The sequence below is a fragment of the Cottoperca gobio genome, chromosome 19, assembly GCF_900634415.1.
Source record: "Cottoperca gobio chromosome 19, fCotGob3.1, whole genome shotgun sequence".
Lineage (NCBI taxonomy): Eukaryota > Metazoa > Chordata > Actinopteri > Perciformes > Bovichtidae > Cottoperca > Cottoperca gobio.
In genome coordinates, this window is record NC_041373.1 from 14,048,747 (window position 1) to 14,062,480 (window position 13,734).

The following is a 13,734-nucleotide window of genomic DNA, read 5'->3' on the forward strand; positions in this document are numbered from 1 at the left end:
TTCATTATTTGATAGTTTATTCAACAATAACAAGTTTATGTGGAAACCAATTTTAAATCTGCAGTAGAATTGTGTCTTTGTAAACACTGTTGTTATGAGTCTCGCTGCAGGGATGTCAGTGTAAACGTTTTGTATGTTACAGGAAGTTTTACTGGGTGGATGGTTATTACGCTTCACTTCATGTGATGGAGCTGGATGGGCGCTACCAGAAGACTCTGCTGTCAGGAGAGTTCCAAGATGGAAATACGACTTATCTTATCAGCCGACCTCGTGCTGTGGCTGTTAACCCTAAATATGGGTACTGAGACACACACACACACACACACACACACACACACACACACACACACACACACACACACACACACACACACACACACACAACACAAACACAAAATAAATCTGCATTGGCTATGTAATATTGTGCTGTCTATGCTGATCCAGTTAGGCACAGGAATAGGAAAGGTAATAAAATGCATCCAGAAATATGATATTATGTATTACTAGCTGTTTGCTGAAGATTTATAATGTTAAATATCCACAATGTACCTGTCCTCTATTTTTCCCAGGTGGCTGTACTGGACTGACTGGGGTGACGCAGCATATATCGGCAGAGCTGGCATGGACGGAAGCAATGTCAGTGCCATTATCACAACCAAGCTGGAGTGGCCCAATGCTCTGACCATAGACTACACCACCAACAAGATCTTCTTTGCTGATTCCCACCTTAACTTCCTGGAGTGAGTTTAGAAATTCAGACACAAGTCCATTTTGAATTGCCATCAAGTATCCTTCAATGGGGATCTGAATTGTTTCCCCCTGTATAATATTGGAAGTAACACTTACTACATGTATTAACCCTCCATTGTATCAACCTTCAGTTTTGCAGACATGGACGGCCAGAACCGACACCGGGCCATTGCTGGCACACTTCCCCATGTCTTTGCTGCTTCCCTGTTTGAGGACTGGGTCTATTGGACAGGACTGGAACACGCACACCGTGGAGAAGGCTCACAAGTACACTGGCGAACAGCGCACAATCATGGGCAACAACACGCATCGGCCATATGACATTCGCGTCTACCACCCCTACAGGCAGCCTCGCAGTATGTCCCTTCGAACTGTAGATGCTTGTATTCTTATTGTCTCAATGGACTGCAGAATTTCCCAATATGTTATTTTTATTGAACTTTATTTCCCAGGTGAAAACCCCTGCTCCTCCCATCACCTGACCTGCAGTCACTTGTGTCTGATTGCTCCGGGTGGGCAGCAAGCTTCCTGCCAGTGTCCAGATCACTTCATCGGCCTCTCTGTGGGCTTCAAGATCCAGTGTGTCGCCGACTGCTCCAGTACCCAGTTCCGCTGTGGGGACAATGAGAAGTCAGTCAAATCTAAAGTCACCTGACACTTCACGGTCCTTACAACTCCATTCATCTAGCCAGTCTCACTGTTTTTTCACAGTAAACTCTTTGAAAAATTATGTTTTTGTTGCAGATTGTGGTGCAATGAATATGGCTAAAAAAGACTTTGAGAATTTCCTGATAGCTTTTTTAGTAAATTTGTGAATATTGTAGAATGTTATCTAGATTTACAGTTACAGGACACTGTCGGTGTTTAGGTTATGATAAGTTATATAGATTTTCTTCTAAATGTTTCTGTGCAAACTAAAAGCACCATATCAGACTTTGCCCTTGACTTATTTCCATAATTTCTCTGGTGTTTACATAGTTCACCGAAGAAGGAGAAAAGGCATTCAATGTCTGCCACTAAGATATATTAGAAAATAAGAGCTAAAGAACTGAAAGATGTACTCGTATGAACAAACAATTGAACAAAGCAGACAAGGTAAATAGTGTCATCGGCAGAAGTAGAGGTTAGATTATATACTTTTTAACATTTATATTCTCTAAGCTCACCTGTTTGTACTCTCTCTTGTCATTAGGTGCATTTCTATTTGGTGGAAGTGTGACGGCCAATCAGATTGCGGTGACGGCTCAGATGAACCTCAGACCTGCCCGCCCCGTTACTGCCCCATCGGCCAGTTCCAGTGTCAAGATGGCAACTGTACCTACCCCGGCTTCATCTGCGACGGCCACGCAGACTGCCCTGACAGTTCAGATGAGGATGCAGCTCTTTGCAGTATGAAAAAGTTACTGTAATAGTGTAGAAAATCTAAATTTAAACTTGTTCTACAGTTGTCTTTACATTTGTTTGGATTTTGAACATGACTTAAGAAATAGAACATTTACTGGTAGAAATGAAGGCATTGGCCGGGCTTCATGTCGTATAGTCAGTCACAGACACAAGTCAAGCTGCAGTCTGTCCCCGCAGGTGACCATCGATGCCAGGAAAACCAGTTCCAGTGTAAAAACAAGATGTGCATCCCTGTGTCCTGGCACTGTGACGGAGTGAATGATTGTGGAGACGGCAGCGACGAGGACGCAGAGACTTGTAGCCAGAAGACCTGCATACCGGGACAGTTCCAGTGTGCCAACGGGCGCTGTGTGCCGTCGAGCTATGTGTGCGACGTCCAGGACGACTGCGGGGATCATTCTGATGAGCCGTATGAAACCTGCAGTAAGTGGCACATTATAAGGTGGCAGTCTTAGTGAATTAGTGCTCATTTTGTCGGCTATTTCAGTTTTAGTTGACTAAAGGTCTCTCACGTCTCTTATCTTTTTCCGCCCAGTGGGTCCAGACTACAAGTGTCATGAGGACACTGAGTTCTCCTGTAAGACGAACTACCGCTGTATTCCTCAGTGGGCCCGCTGTGACGGCAGCAATGACTGCATCGACAACAGCGACGAGCAAGGCTGCGGTCAGTGCTCGTGTTTTCATGTTTCTCTGTGTTATGTTCTGTGAGGCAGGGCTGTAACAAAGACTAGTTACAAACACAACACTGTGCATTACTGTACGTGTTTTAAATATGCCTAAAGAGTTTCTTGAGGATCAACAGAGATGCAGTTTTTATTTTTAAAACATGGGGTCATTGACCACAAGTTTGAATCATCTTTTAATCCAACCATGTCTGACTTTGTGTCCTAACAGAGGAGGTGACCTGTGATCCTCTGGGAGATTTCCGATGTGACAACCACCGCTGCGTCCCAATCCGCTGGCAGTGTGACGGCACCAACGACTGTGGTGACGGCTCAGATGAAAGAAACTGCCGTAAGTGTCATACTCCATATTTTAATTATTTATTCCATAAATAAGTCGTGTCATGTATTTTGGATTATGAATAAATCTGGCAGTTTCAAAAAATAATTTACTGATATAATTTCCCTTAAAGCTAAGCTAACCTTTCCGTTGTACTCACGGTTTCACACACTCACACACACTCACACACACTGTATAAATAAATCATCTTGACAAACTGTCTCCTTGTATAGTTTGAGCCTGTGTTAGGTATTTATGAACAGTAAGACATTCTTTCTTATGGTGATTATATAGAGCCACGACCTTGCTCTGAAAGTGAGTATCGATGTGACAACGCTCAGTGCATCCCTGGAAACTGGGTGTGTGACCATGACAACGACTGCGGCGACAACTCCGATGAGCGGGACTGTGGTGAGCAGGAGCTGCACACAAACTCACTTCCTTGAAATATTCTCTGTCAATAAACGACACTCGTTACCATCCTGGCTCTCTTCCAGAGTTGCACACGTGTCGTCCAGGATCTTTCCAGTGTGACTCGGGTCACTGCGTCCCTGCTGCTCTGCAGTGTGACGGCCGGCCCGATTGTAACGACCTGTCAGATGAGACCAGCTGTCGTAAGTAAACAACATGAAAACTAATGGCAAAGTGCCTGGGCCCCGACAGCGTTTTAGTGCACTTGTATTTGTTTGTGAGTGGGTGTGTATGAGGCATCTGCATTTCCTTAGTCTTGAATTATACACGTTTTAAATGTCTAAAATATGCGACGGTAGGACATCATACACATCACACACAGTTAAATAAGCAGACTGGAAGCTGGTTTTAAACCGTTAAACCCAGTTATTTATGAAGAGTGGTGGATCTGAAAAGATCATGAAGAGAGCTAATCAATGATGTCATCTAAATGTTTACTTTAAGGAGATCTGTTGATTCATTATTTTTTCCTACCCCAACAGCTACTCGTTACCCAGGAGGCCGTTGGTGCCCTCTTTACCAGTTCCAGTGTGCAAACCATCTGTGTGTGAGCCAGGGCTGGGTGTGTGATGGTGTTGATGACTGCGGGGACCGCTCTGACGAACAGCTCAAGTTATGCTGTGAGAAACATTTTGTGTGTGTGTGTGTGTGGTGTGTGTGGTGTGTGTGGTTGGTGTGTGTGTGATTTTCTTTGACAAAATAATCTGGAGTTCTGCAACTGCTCTCTCCTGTTAACTCTTCCTCGTACTTAAATCAACAATGATGAAGAGAGAAGACAGTTAAAGGCTTGATAAGCAACCATGATTAAAAGTAGCCGTGTGTTTTTAATAATTTAGAGGTCGATCTTAACTCAGATTCGTGTTTTGTGCTTGTGCAGTGAACATCACCTGTGAGATGCCATCCAGGTTCCGCTGTGCAAATAACTACTGTATCTACTCCGGCCTGCTGTGCAACCAGAAGGACGACTGTGGAGACGGCAGTGACGAGGAGGAAGAACTCTGTATGACTCTCACACAGACACACACACACACACACACACACACACATGCACATACAAATACATACATAGGCAATCAGAGCTATGGGGAATGTAAACATTGCCAGTGCTATTTTTTGTCTAACATGGAATGTGTGTAACATCCTCACACACCAACTCAGTTTCTTAAATGGCAGAACTCAAATTCATTCTAAGCAAAAGGACCAAAGACGAGGCATAGAGATGTTCACACACAGAAACAAGCAGAACAATATGCACACAGAGGTAAACGTATAGACACACTGTGCCTCTGCATATAATAAATGAGCTTTTGTTTACAACAGTTTTTATTGTTTTTTTATATTAAAATGTTACTTTTTCTTCTTTCAATACAGATTTGTAATAAAATTCAGGTTGATGCAAATGCACCACTAATCATCAGTTTGTGGGATCCCCAAGGATTAGTCAGGACAACACTAATGCCTCCTGAATCTTCATCTCTCAGGCCAATGAAATGGGGAAATCCCAAAATGATACCAGTATGTTTGCACGGGTCACAAAGCCTGAAACATACAAGGGATAAAAAAATACTCTGTTTTATGGAATTGTTACACAATCAGCTTAAACATCAATCACAGCAAATTATTTTGAGAGGGGATTAAGTAGTGATCAAAGTGGACGTGAACAGGGGAAGCTGTGGAGAAGCCTTCAGAAGAATAGTGAATATATGGGATGTTGCCATGTGTATAAGTACGTGGCTACATCTGAGGACTTTACTGCGTGGGAGCATGCCTATGTATGTGCATGCTTGGGTCTTATGTGTGGGCAGTCCATTAATTTCCACACGTTTTATTCATCTTTTTTTGGTATTTAGACAGTTGTAGAGTGAAGAGAAGACTAGTGCAGGTGGACATGCTTCTATAAAAGGGTTGTGTATCCACTCAACCTTCATACTGCATACTTGTGTTTATGACTCATTCTAACTGTGTCCTTCTCAGGCCGCGAGCCCACGCTGCCGCCCTGCACACTGGAAGAGTTTAAATGCACCAACGGACACTGTGTGGCCCTGCCATACGTATGTGACCACAATGACAACTGTGGGGACCGCACTGATGAGTTAGGCTGCAGTGAGTAGCACACTTACACTTACACTTACTGGAGATATTAGACTTATTACATGTTGCTATTAAATGTGACGTTACAGTTCGTTAGTCAGTTGCATCTAGATGTTTTGGTTCAGTATTGAAAATAATTATATAATTACATAATTATAGCGAGATTATGTACACAGATAATAGCAGATCAAATTGTAAAGAAAGATGGATTGCATAATATAAATATAAATATCACATTTCATAATTATGCAACATGTTTATGAGATCTTTTTTCCTATTATTATTATTATACAATATTTTGGTCTTTTAAGGAAACACATTGCACTCCAAGTAAAAAGAGATGTTAACTCATAATAATGACTTTATTATTGTGTAATTTTGACTTATCCATCCATCCATGTTCTGCATCTCCAGGGCTGTGACCCAATAATGACCCGGCGTCATATAATTATGGAAAGATCTTGTAATCATAAGATCTGAATCTTGTATTTACGAGAACACTTTCTTATTATTTATGTAAAAAAGAATTGCATTTAGAGATAATGTTATCATAATGATGGATATGATGTCATTATGGGATAGTTTTCTCTTTTCTCTTACCTGGTAGCTCTGGCTTCTTATTGCATAAACATCATTTCAGAACAGAATATCCCAGTTACGGCTAAACTCTGATAATGAATGATCCTGTTTTATGTTCAGATACATGAGGGTTCAGTCATAAATCCTTGTGACCTGGATTATAGTCAATAGTTGGATTATGTTAATAAAGCCATTGTTGGATTTCATCAAAAGTAAACGGCTCTTAAATTAGAGACGAAAGCTTTTTTAAATGTGTCCGAGTTGCGCTCTGTGTTGTCTGGCTCCAGATTTTGGCCACGATCGCAACTGTGAAGAGAAGGTGTGCCAGCACGAGTGCACCAACCTGAACGGCACCGGCTTCATCTGCTCCTGCAGGCCCGGATACAGCGTGGACCCAGACAGCACCTACACCTGCCTGGGTACACACACACACACACACACACACACACACACACACACACACACACACACACACACACACACACACACACACTCTCTGTCTCTCTCTCGCTCTCTCTCTCTCTCTCTCTCTCTCTCTCTCTCTCTCTCTCTCTCTCTCTCTCTCTCTCTTAGGGCCTATTGAAGTCATACACACATGACTGCACTCAGATATGTTATCAAAAGATGAGTATTTAATAAAGTTTCATCATTCCAGTTAAAGATCTGGAGGGTAAAACCTGATCCCTTTCTCACGATCTCTTCTCCCTCTTGCAGACATCAATGAGTGTGAGGTGTTCGGCACCTGTCCTCAGGTCTGTAAGAACACCAAGGGCGGCTACGACTGTGAGTGTGCCCCCGGCTACCGGAAAGTGGGCGACGGCAACATGTGCGAGGCTGAGGGTGAGAATGAACTTTTTAGATTTATTATTTAATATGTCAGTGTGACACCGTTTAAAAAAACAAAGTGACAAATTAGACAGACAAAGGTGGAACGAAGTATACAGACATTAGCACAAGATGTATGAAACTGAAGTGTGAATGTCTGCGTCTCCCTCAGGAACGACTCCGCTGCTGCTTCTACCAGAGAACATTCGTATCCGGAGGTTCAACCTGCAGACGGAGGCCTACCACGACTTCCTCCAAGAAGAGGAGCACATCATGGCTCTGGACTACGACTGGGACCACAACAACACCGGACTCAGTACGGTTACGCACAGATTAAAACTAGACACTGCACGAAAGACACAAAATACAGTAAAGACAAATCTTAAATCAGAGGAACTTGTTTAATGACGTCCTCGTGTTTTCTCAGGTATGGTGTACTTCACTGTAGCCGGTAAGGACTCTGTAGAAGGTGCCATTAAGAGAGCGTACATACCTTCAGTGGATGATGGCAGTAACAACATCGGTGCTGCTGTTAACCTCGGCATTCAAATACATCACCAGACCAGACGGCATCGCTGTGGATTGGGTGGGAAGGTGCGTTTGAACTTACCTCGTCCACATTCCTCCAGTAGTCTGATGCCTTGATGCCTTGATCATTAGTTCATCAGTCAAACGTTTTTTCATCTACATGAATGAAACAACCTACAATCAAATTGGTAAATGAAGAACCTTCATCAGTTACAGTGCTGTCGCTACATATACAAACCTGTACTGATTGATAAAGAAAGAAATGTGCAGCTTCTTGATAGAACTTCAAAAGCATATTTTGTGAATAGTTTTGTAATTCTTCTGCCTGTAGGAACCTTTATTGGGCAGACTCCAGGGTGAAGAGGTTAGAGGTGGCCATGTTGGACGGACGCTACAGGAAGCAACTAGTCAAGACTGAGCTGGGCCATCCGTCTGCTGTGGCCGTCAACCCACGACTGGGGTGAGACAGATTGGCTACCAGGGAATAATCAGGCTGTTAATATCGTTTTGCGTCACTTTATGTTGCTCAATTCAAATATTTTACATTTTGGATGTCCTTTTCTAGTAAGATTGTGTTCCCCTTTAAACATTTGTGGAACATTAATCTCTGCTATGTTCCTGCAGTATGTTGTACTGGGCAGACCGTGGGGACGTAGCCAAGATCGAGTGCTCTTGGCTGGATGGTCAGGAGAGGAAAGTCCTGGTGGCCGACAGCCTGGGTTGGCCTACTGGCCTGTCAATCGACTTTACCAACGATGACAGAATCTACTGGTCTGACTCCAAGGAAAGCCGCATAGAGTCTGTTCTTCCTTCAGGAGATGGCCGTAGAACTGCCGTCTACATAGGTGAGGATTAAGAAGGAAGAAGCCTGAGATGAGATGTTAAATGTGAGACTGTAAATCATAAGGTACATCATTTATCTAAAGGGGACTATGCTCATAAGTTATAGTAGTTTTCAGAGATTCCATTAATCCTCAAGAACCCACATCATCCATCCATATCCCATACATTGAGTATCTATCTCCATCATTGGGGCTCAGTTAAGACATGTTGTTGCGCCTCGTCTAGATGTGAGAAACCCCTTCAGTGTGAGCGTGTTCGAGGGTCACGTTTATTGGAGCACTCAGGAGAAAGGAGAAGTGTTCCGGCAGGACAAGTTTGGCCGCGGAGTCAAGACCAAGCTGCTGACTGCCGGGCCGTGGCTGTCCCAGATCTCTGTGTACCAGCAGCAGAGATACAACTCCATAGCAAGTAAGCTGCACACTCACTCACATATTCAATAAACAAACAGTAACAGAAGCTCTACTGTACTAAGCTGAGTATATACTATACTGAGTATAATGTGCATGTGTTGTAGATGTTTGTTTACAGTATATACCACCCTGATAGAATCATGTTTCATCTGTTTTATTTGTGTTAGTTTTTATTATTGGCTGATATATTATGTTAGTATTGCGTTAGACATTATGATAAGGCTGTATCGAATAGTTTGAAACTTCATTCATAACGTTGAAATCAACATTCGAATGCTGTGCAGCTTTTCTTTTTTTGCACGGCTATTCATTTTGTTGTTTCACTTAAACTTGTTGAAATGAAATAATCAAAGCACCTTTACTTCCTTCTTCGCTGTCTCTGCAGTGAAGAATCCGTGTAAGGGAACCTGCAGCCATCTGTGTTTGCTCCGGCCGGGAGGTTACACCTGCGCTTGTCCCCAGGGCACCAGCTTCATCCCCGGCAGTCACACTGAATGTGACGCTGGTGAGAAAAAGATTTATTTTCCACCGTATGTGACATAAAAACAACGGGGCGTCGTGTATTGAAGTGGCTGAACTTAATCTCAGACCTCAGTTGCAGCGTTCATCATTTTCTCTTTGCATGATCTCGCCTGCAACACAACGAAAATGATCATTATAGATGTCCGTAAAGATGATGAGGGCAGAGATTCAATAGAGTCGAGAAATGCCAAGTATGAGTTAATATGAAGCCAAATACCAACCTACTTATACCTTACCTTATATCTACGTACACCAGCGTGTTGCTGATATTTTCTATATCTTATGCATTCGTTGGGCATTCGTCTGATACATTTTGTATTAGGAAGTGATGCGCGATCAATAGGTTAGACATGCGTATCTGTATACGTTCACTTTTCCAATCCGATGAAAAGTTGGACGTATTTGGACTCTGACAAATGTTCGTATGCGCCGGCATACGTTTCTGTCATACGGATATGTGTGACGGGGCCTTTACATCCCTATTGACGTCCCAATAATATATTAATATTTTATACAACGAGGCATTAAACAGTTCCTTTCAGTGTTCTGATTGTTATTCATATAAATGATTTCAGGGTTTGATCCACCGCCAACCATGCCCCCACCATGTCAGTGTCAGAATGGAGGCACCTGCTACTTTGACGACAACAAGGCTCTTTGCAAGTAAGAAAGCAATCAATCGACTTAAATATTGTTTACACAAATGAAAATCATATTTAATTACATTTTCAAATTTGAATTAACATTTGAATATTGTCTCCTGTACGACTTAGAGAAATTAAATGTACATGAACATTTTAACGCTTTTGTGGAATTAAGTTAAGTTTACATTATCATTTTAACAAAGTCACCTCTGGGCTTCCATAATTTACAACCACAAATTCAAAATACATGAAATATATATTAATAAACAATATAATCCAAATACAACAAACTAATAAAACAAATTCTGTAAATGAGTTTTGAAATGTTGCTATTCACAGATGTCCTCCAGACTGGACGGGAGATTACTGCCAGACAAACGTATACAACGTGGTCTCAACCTCAAGTATAATTGATTTTATGGCTACAAAATAAAACATAACAGAATTCATTATTTTCTTATTCATTATAGTCATTATTAATAAGCTGCATTTTGCCCCCTCCTTTGTCTGTTTCCCTCCGCTCAGTTGGAATAGCGATTGGAGTGACAGTATTGATCGTGGCTCTGCTGGTTGCTCTGGTCTATGCTGCCAGGAAGAAGTCCAACCTGCTGGAGGGGGTACGGAGACACTTGCCCTCCATGCCCTCCATGCCCTCCATGCCCTCCATGCCAAGATTCAGGTGAGATGGAGCCAGAAGAGAAAAGATACAAAAGAAACTTAATATCTGAATTGTTTTTCTTCCTAAATGACATGTCCACAGTTTTCTTCTTCAACTGCAAAACAAGACATTCGATATTATTACTTAAAATAAGCTAGAATTGTATTATATGCTTATAATATAGAGTATTACACTCACTTATATGTTTTCCGTTGTACTGTCAAGGTAAGTTATGTACAGCATCACGTTACCGCTGAAACATTTGTGTGTTTTTAATGATTTTCAGAAATAGTCCGTCTCCAAATGCATCGATAGCAGATGAGAGTGAAGCAAGGCTGAATTGTGAAACGGTTAGTAGCAAAACAAAACATCCATTCATGACAAGGGAGGGGTATCATTGTGATTTTATGGATACGATTACTCTTACTGACACTCCTATGGGTCTGGTTCTATTTTCCATTGTTCAAGAAAGCAACAAATAACTAAATCAGTTCTGAATAGGGTTATGATTTATTTATATTTGATCCTTGTAAACTCAACATCTTTTTCCCTGGAAATAAATAATATTCCTGACATTTAAACACTGAAAGAATGAAGAATAAATAGCCTCTCACTGTTACTCCTGTCCTCTGATATCCTCAGTTAATGTGGATAATAAAGGGAGGGGCTGCCGTCAGAGCCAGAAAGCCCTCTTAATAATTTAAAACTGGTTCCAATTCAGACCCAGGTTTCGCGGGACATCCCGACTCAAATGTTTCGCATCAAACCTCATCAACTCTTCAGATAAACGAAGAGCTATTATAGTTATCGACTTGTTCTGTGTACCCGTCGTCTGTTGTCAGGCTCCCTGTATGTCTGTGTCCACGGGGGAAACGGTCGAGAAGAGTTTTGATAACCCGGCATATGAAGTTGGAGACCAAGCCGCTGCCACGAGCACGGTGGCAACCACCTCCGCTCCTGAAGGAACAAACCAGGTAAATAAACTGCTCACTGCTCGCCTGTGGAGTTCATTGATTCTGCTCATACCTGCTCTTGCTTGGTGGCTGCATATACATGCTACATGGAAACAGTTTGAGATTATATACCAAGGGGCAATATTGTCAAGAACACACTTTTTTGACTTTGTGCTCCAAGGCAGCAGCATCACTTTTGATTTTGAAGTTTAATATTTTGATATAATTTGATTGGTCTTGCGATCCTGTGTTTCCTTCCTCAGGAGAACATGAATAACCCTTTGTATATGGAAGAAGTTCAAGTGGTGGACGAGCCCACAACAAGTGCAAACATACCCGCCGTCGTCAACACGGTCGGTTTCACATTCATCACCAAGTTAATGTCACACCAAATGATTTACATGTATAATAACTCAAGTTTCCTTCTAAAATATCTCACCACGGTGATTGAAACATATATTGTATATATATATATTAATCTCTAATTTAGATTTTTTTAAGAGTAGAGGTGAGGTCTTCTTACTGACTGAACCCCAGAGTTTTATTTTGAAGTTTAATATTCCTTTAAACCATTTTGAAGTTGTCGCTCTGTTTTAGGGGCCTTTTGAGAACCCGGCCTACGGCATGGAAGATGTTGACATCACTTTTACACAACCAGCTGCTTCAAGCACACAGGTAGCCATGGAGATGTACAAATGTTTCACAGTACTGCTAAGTATCTGAAAACTCTGATAATTGCAAGCTTTGATTTATTTATTTTTGCAGCTAAAGGTTTAAAAATAAAATATCTAAATGGACTGTTTTGTCAAGAGTAGACGTGAAGGCGATGAAATCTTTCTATGCTCATAATATATTCTCAGTTATTGAAGCATTTCATTTCAACTTTTTTCCAGCAATTTCAACACACTGTGGACGAAGGTTGTGAGTCTTTCAAAAACCCCACGTACACGGTGAGTCCAGAATGACATTAAGCTCAGATTGAACGTGTCAGAGGTGAAAACAATGGCTGAACAGATTTAGGCTATTCACAAAATAGTTAAAAATGCAAGATGATTTCATTTTATGTTTAGTGTTTATGTGGGACAGTGCATTAGGGTCAATTGTAGGTAAAAAAACAAAAAGGAAATGTGATGAGTTGGATCTAATCTAACCTAATACGCTGTTGTATATGACATTTCTGTAAATTATATAATCCAGCTTGGAAACGATATACATAATTGCAAGAATTTTTATTAATTGTGATCTTCCAACAGGAGCACGCACCAGATTCTGACGTTTGATGTGACATCAGAGATTGGCCTGGACCGCGTTGCAGGACTGAAGCCTCACTCATTCTCATTGGAGGACGCAACAAAAGACCCAGAACAAATCAACCAAGACATTTTGTAAATGAGACATGATTTTATGAGAGACTCATTCAATAAGCGAATAGAAACTTGTATGTATGTGATGTATTTATGATTAGTTTGTATCTTTATGTACATTTTGATTGTGAGAAAGTTCATATTAAAACTGATATTATCATCACTGTACATCTGTTTGTTTTTTTTAAAAAGCCCTTTAGATGAATCGCCCGATTACTGAACTCTATTACAATCTCTCTCTTTTACTTTGTGTGACAGCGAACGTATCACAGGAGGATGTGTCATTAGGACGAGGCTGAGGCTCCCACTAGTGTTATCCACTCGCTCATCACAGATAGGACTCCGATCCCCAGCTACCGTATCTGACCCACTGAGCTAAGATGAAATGCTTTCTCATCATCCTTTTAATAACCCAGAGAGCCAATATTTGAGACTGTGATCACAGGGTGACGGCAGTGACTCTGCTCCTCTCCCACTGTCATAAATGTCTGAACACATCAATCTCTTTGGGCTTGCAACAACTAGGCCAACCAGAAGAGCAAAGGGACAAAAGAAAAGTGAAAAAGACAAGAGAGTGGGACTGAAGAAAAGTAAAAACACAATAGAGAGACATAAAATAAAAGGACTGGTGTGTTACTATGTTGTGGTCCATGATGATTCATACTGACCATCAGCCAAAACATGTACTGT

At 41.5% G+C, this 13,734-nt stretch overlaps 1 protein-coding gene across 1 annotated transcript in view; it reads left to right on the forward strand.

Moving 5' to 3' along the window:
* lrp2b (low density lipoprotein receptor-related protein 2b) overlaps positions 1–13,080 on the forward strand; it is a 38,751-nt gene extending 25,671 nt beyond the window's left edge. Inside the window, 30 exon segments of the mRNA XM_029455718.1 lie at positions 143–298; positions 570–740; positions 882–981; positions 983–1,106; positions 1,203–1,380; positions 1,943–2,139; positions 2,332–2,577; positions 2,690–2,818; positions 3,049–3,168; positions 3,451–3,567; positions 3,654–3,770; positions 4,110–4,247; positions 4,505–4,627; positions 5,602–5,730; positions 6,585–6,716; positions 7,012–7,137; positions 7,295–7,438; positions 7,550–7,668; positions 7,670–7,716; positions 7,982–8,110; positions 8,275–8,495; positions 8,719–8,901; positions 9,289–9,408; positions 10,595–10,748; positions 11,014–11,056; positions 11,570–11,701; positions 11,944–12,033; positions 12,278–12,355; positions 12,574–12,630; positions 12,934–13,080. Of these exon segments, the coding sequence (XP_029311578.1) occupies positions 143–298; positions 570–740; positions 882–981; positions 983–1,106; positions 1,203–1,380; positions 1,943–2,139; positions 2,332–2,577; positions 2,690–2,818; positions 3,049–3,168; positions 3,451–3,567; positions 3,654–3,770; positions 4,110–4,247; positions 4,505–4,627; positions 5,602–5,730; positions 6,585–6,716; positions 7,012–7,137; positions 7,295–7,438; positions 7,550–7,668; positions 7,670–7,716; positions 7,982–8,110; positions 8,275–8,495; positions 8,719–8,901; positions 9,289–9,408; positions 10,595–10,748; positions 11,014–11,056; positions 11,570–11,701; positions 11,944–12,033; positions 12,278–12,355; positions 12,574–12,630; positions 12,934–12,960 (3,847 nt within the window). The 3' untranslated portion in view covers positions 12,961–13,080.
* Positions 13,081–13,734: the final 654 nt, after the last annotated feature.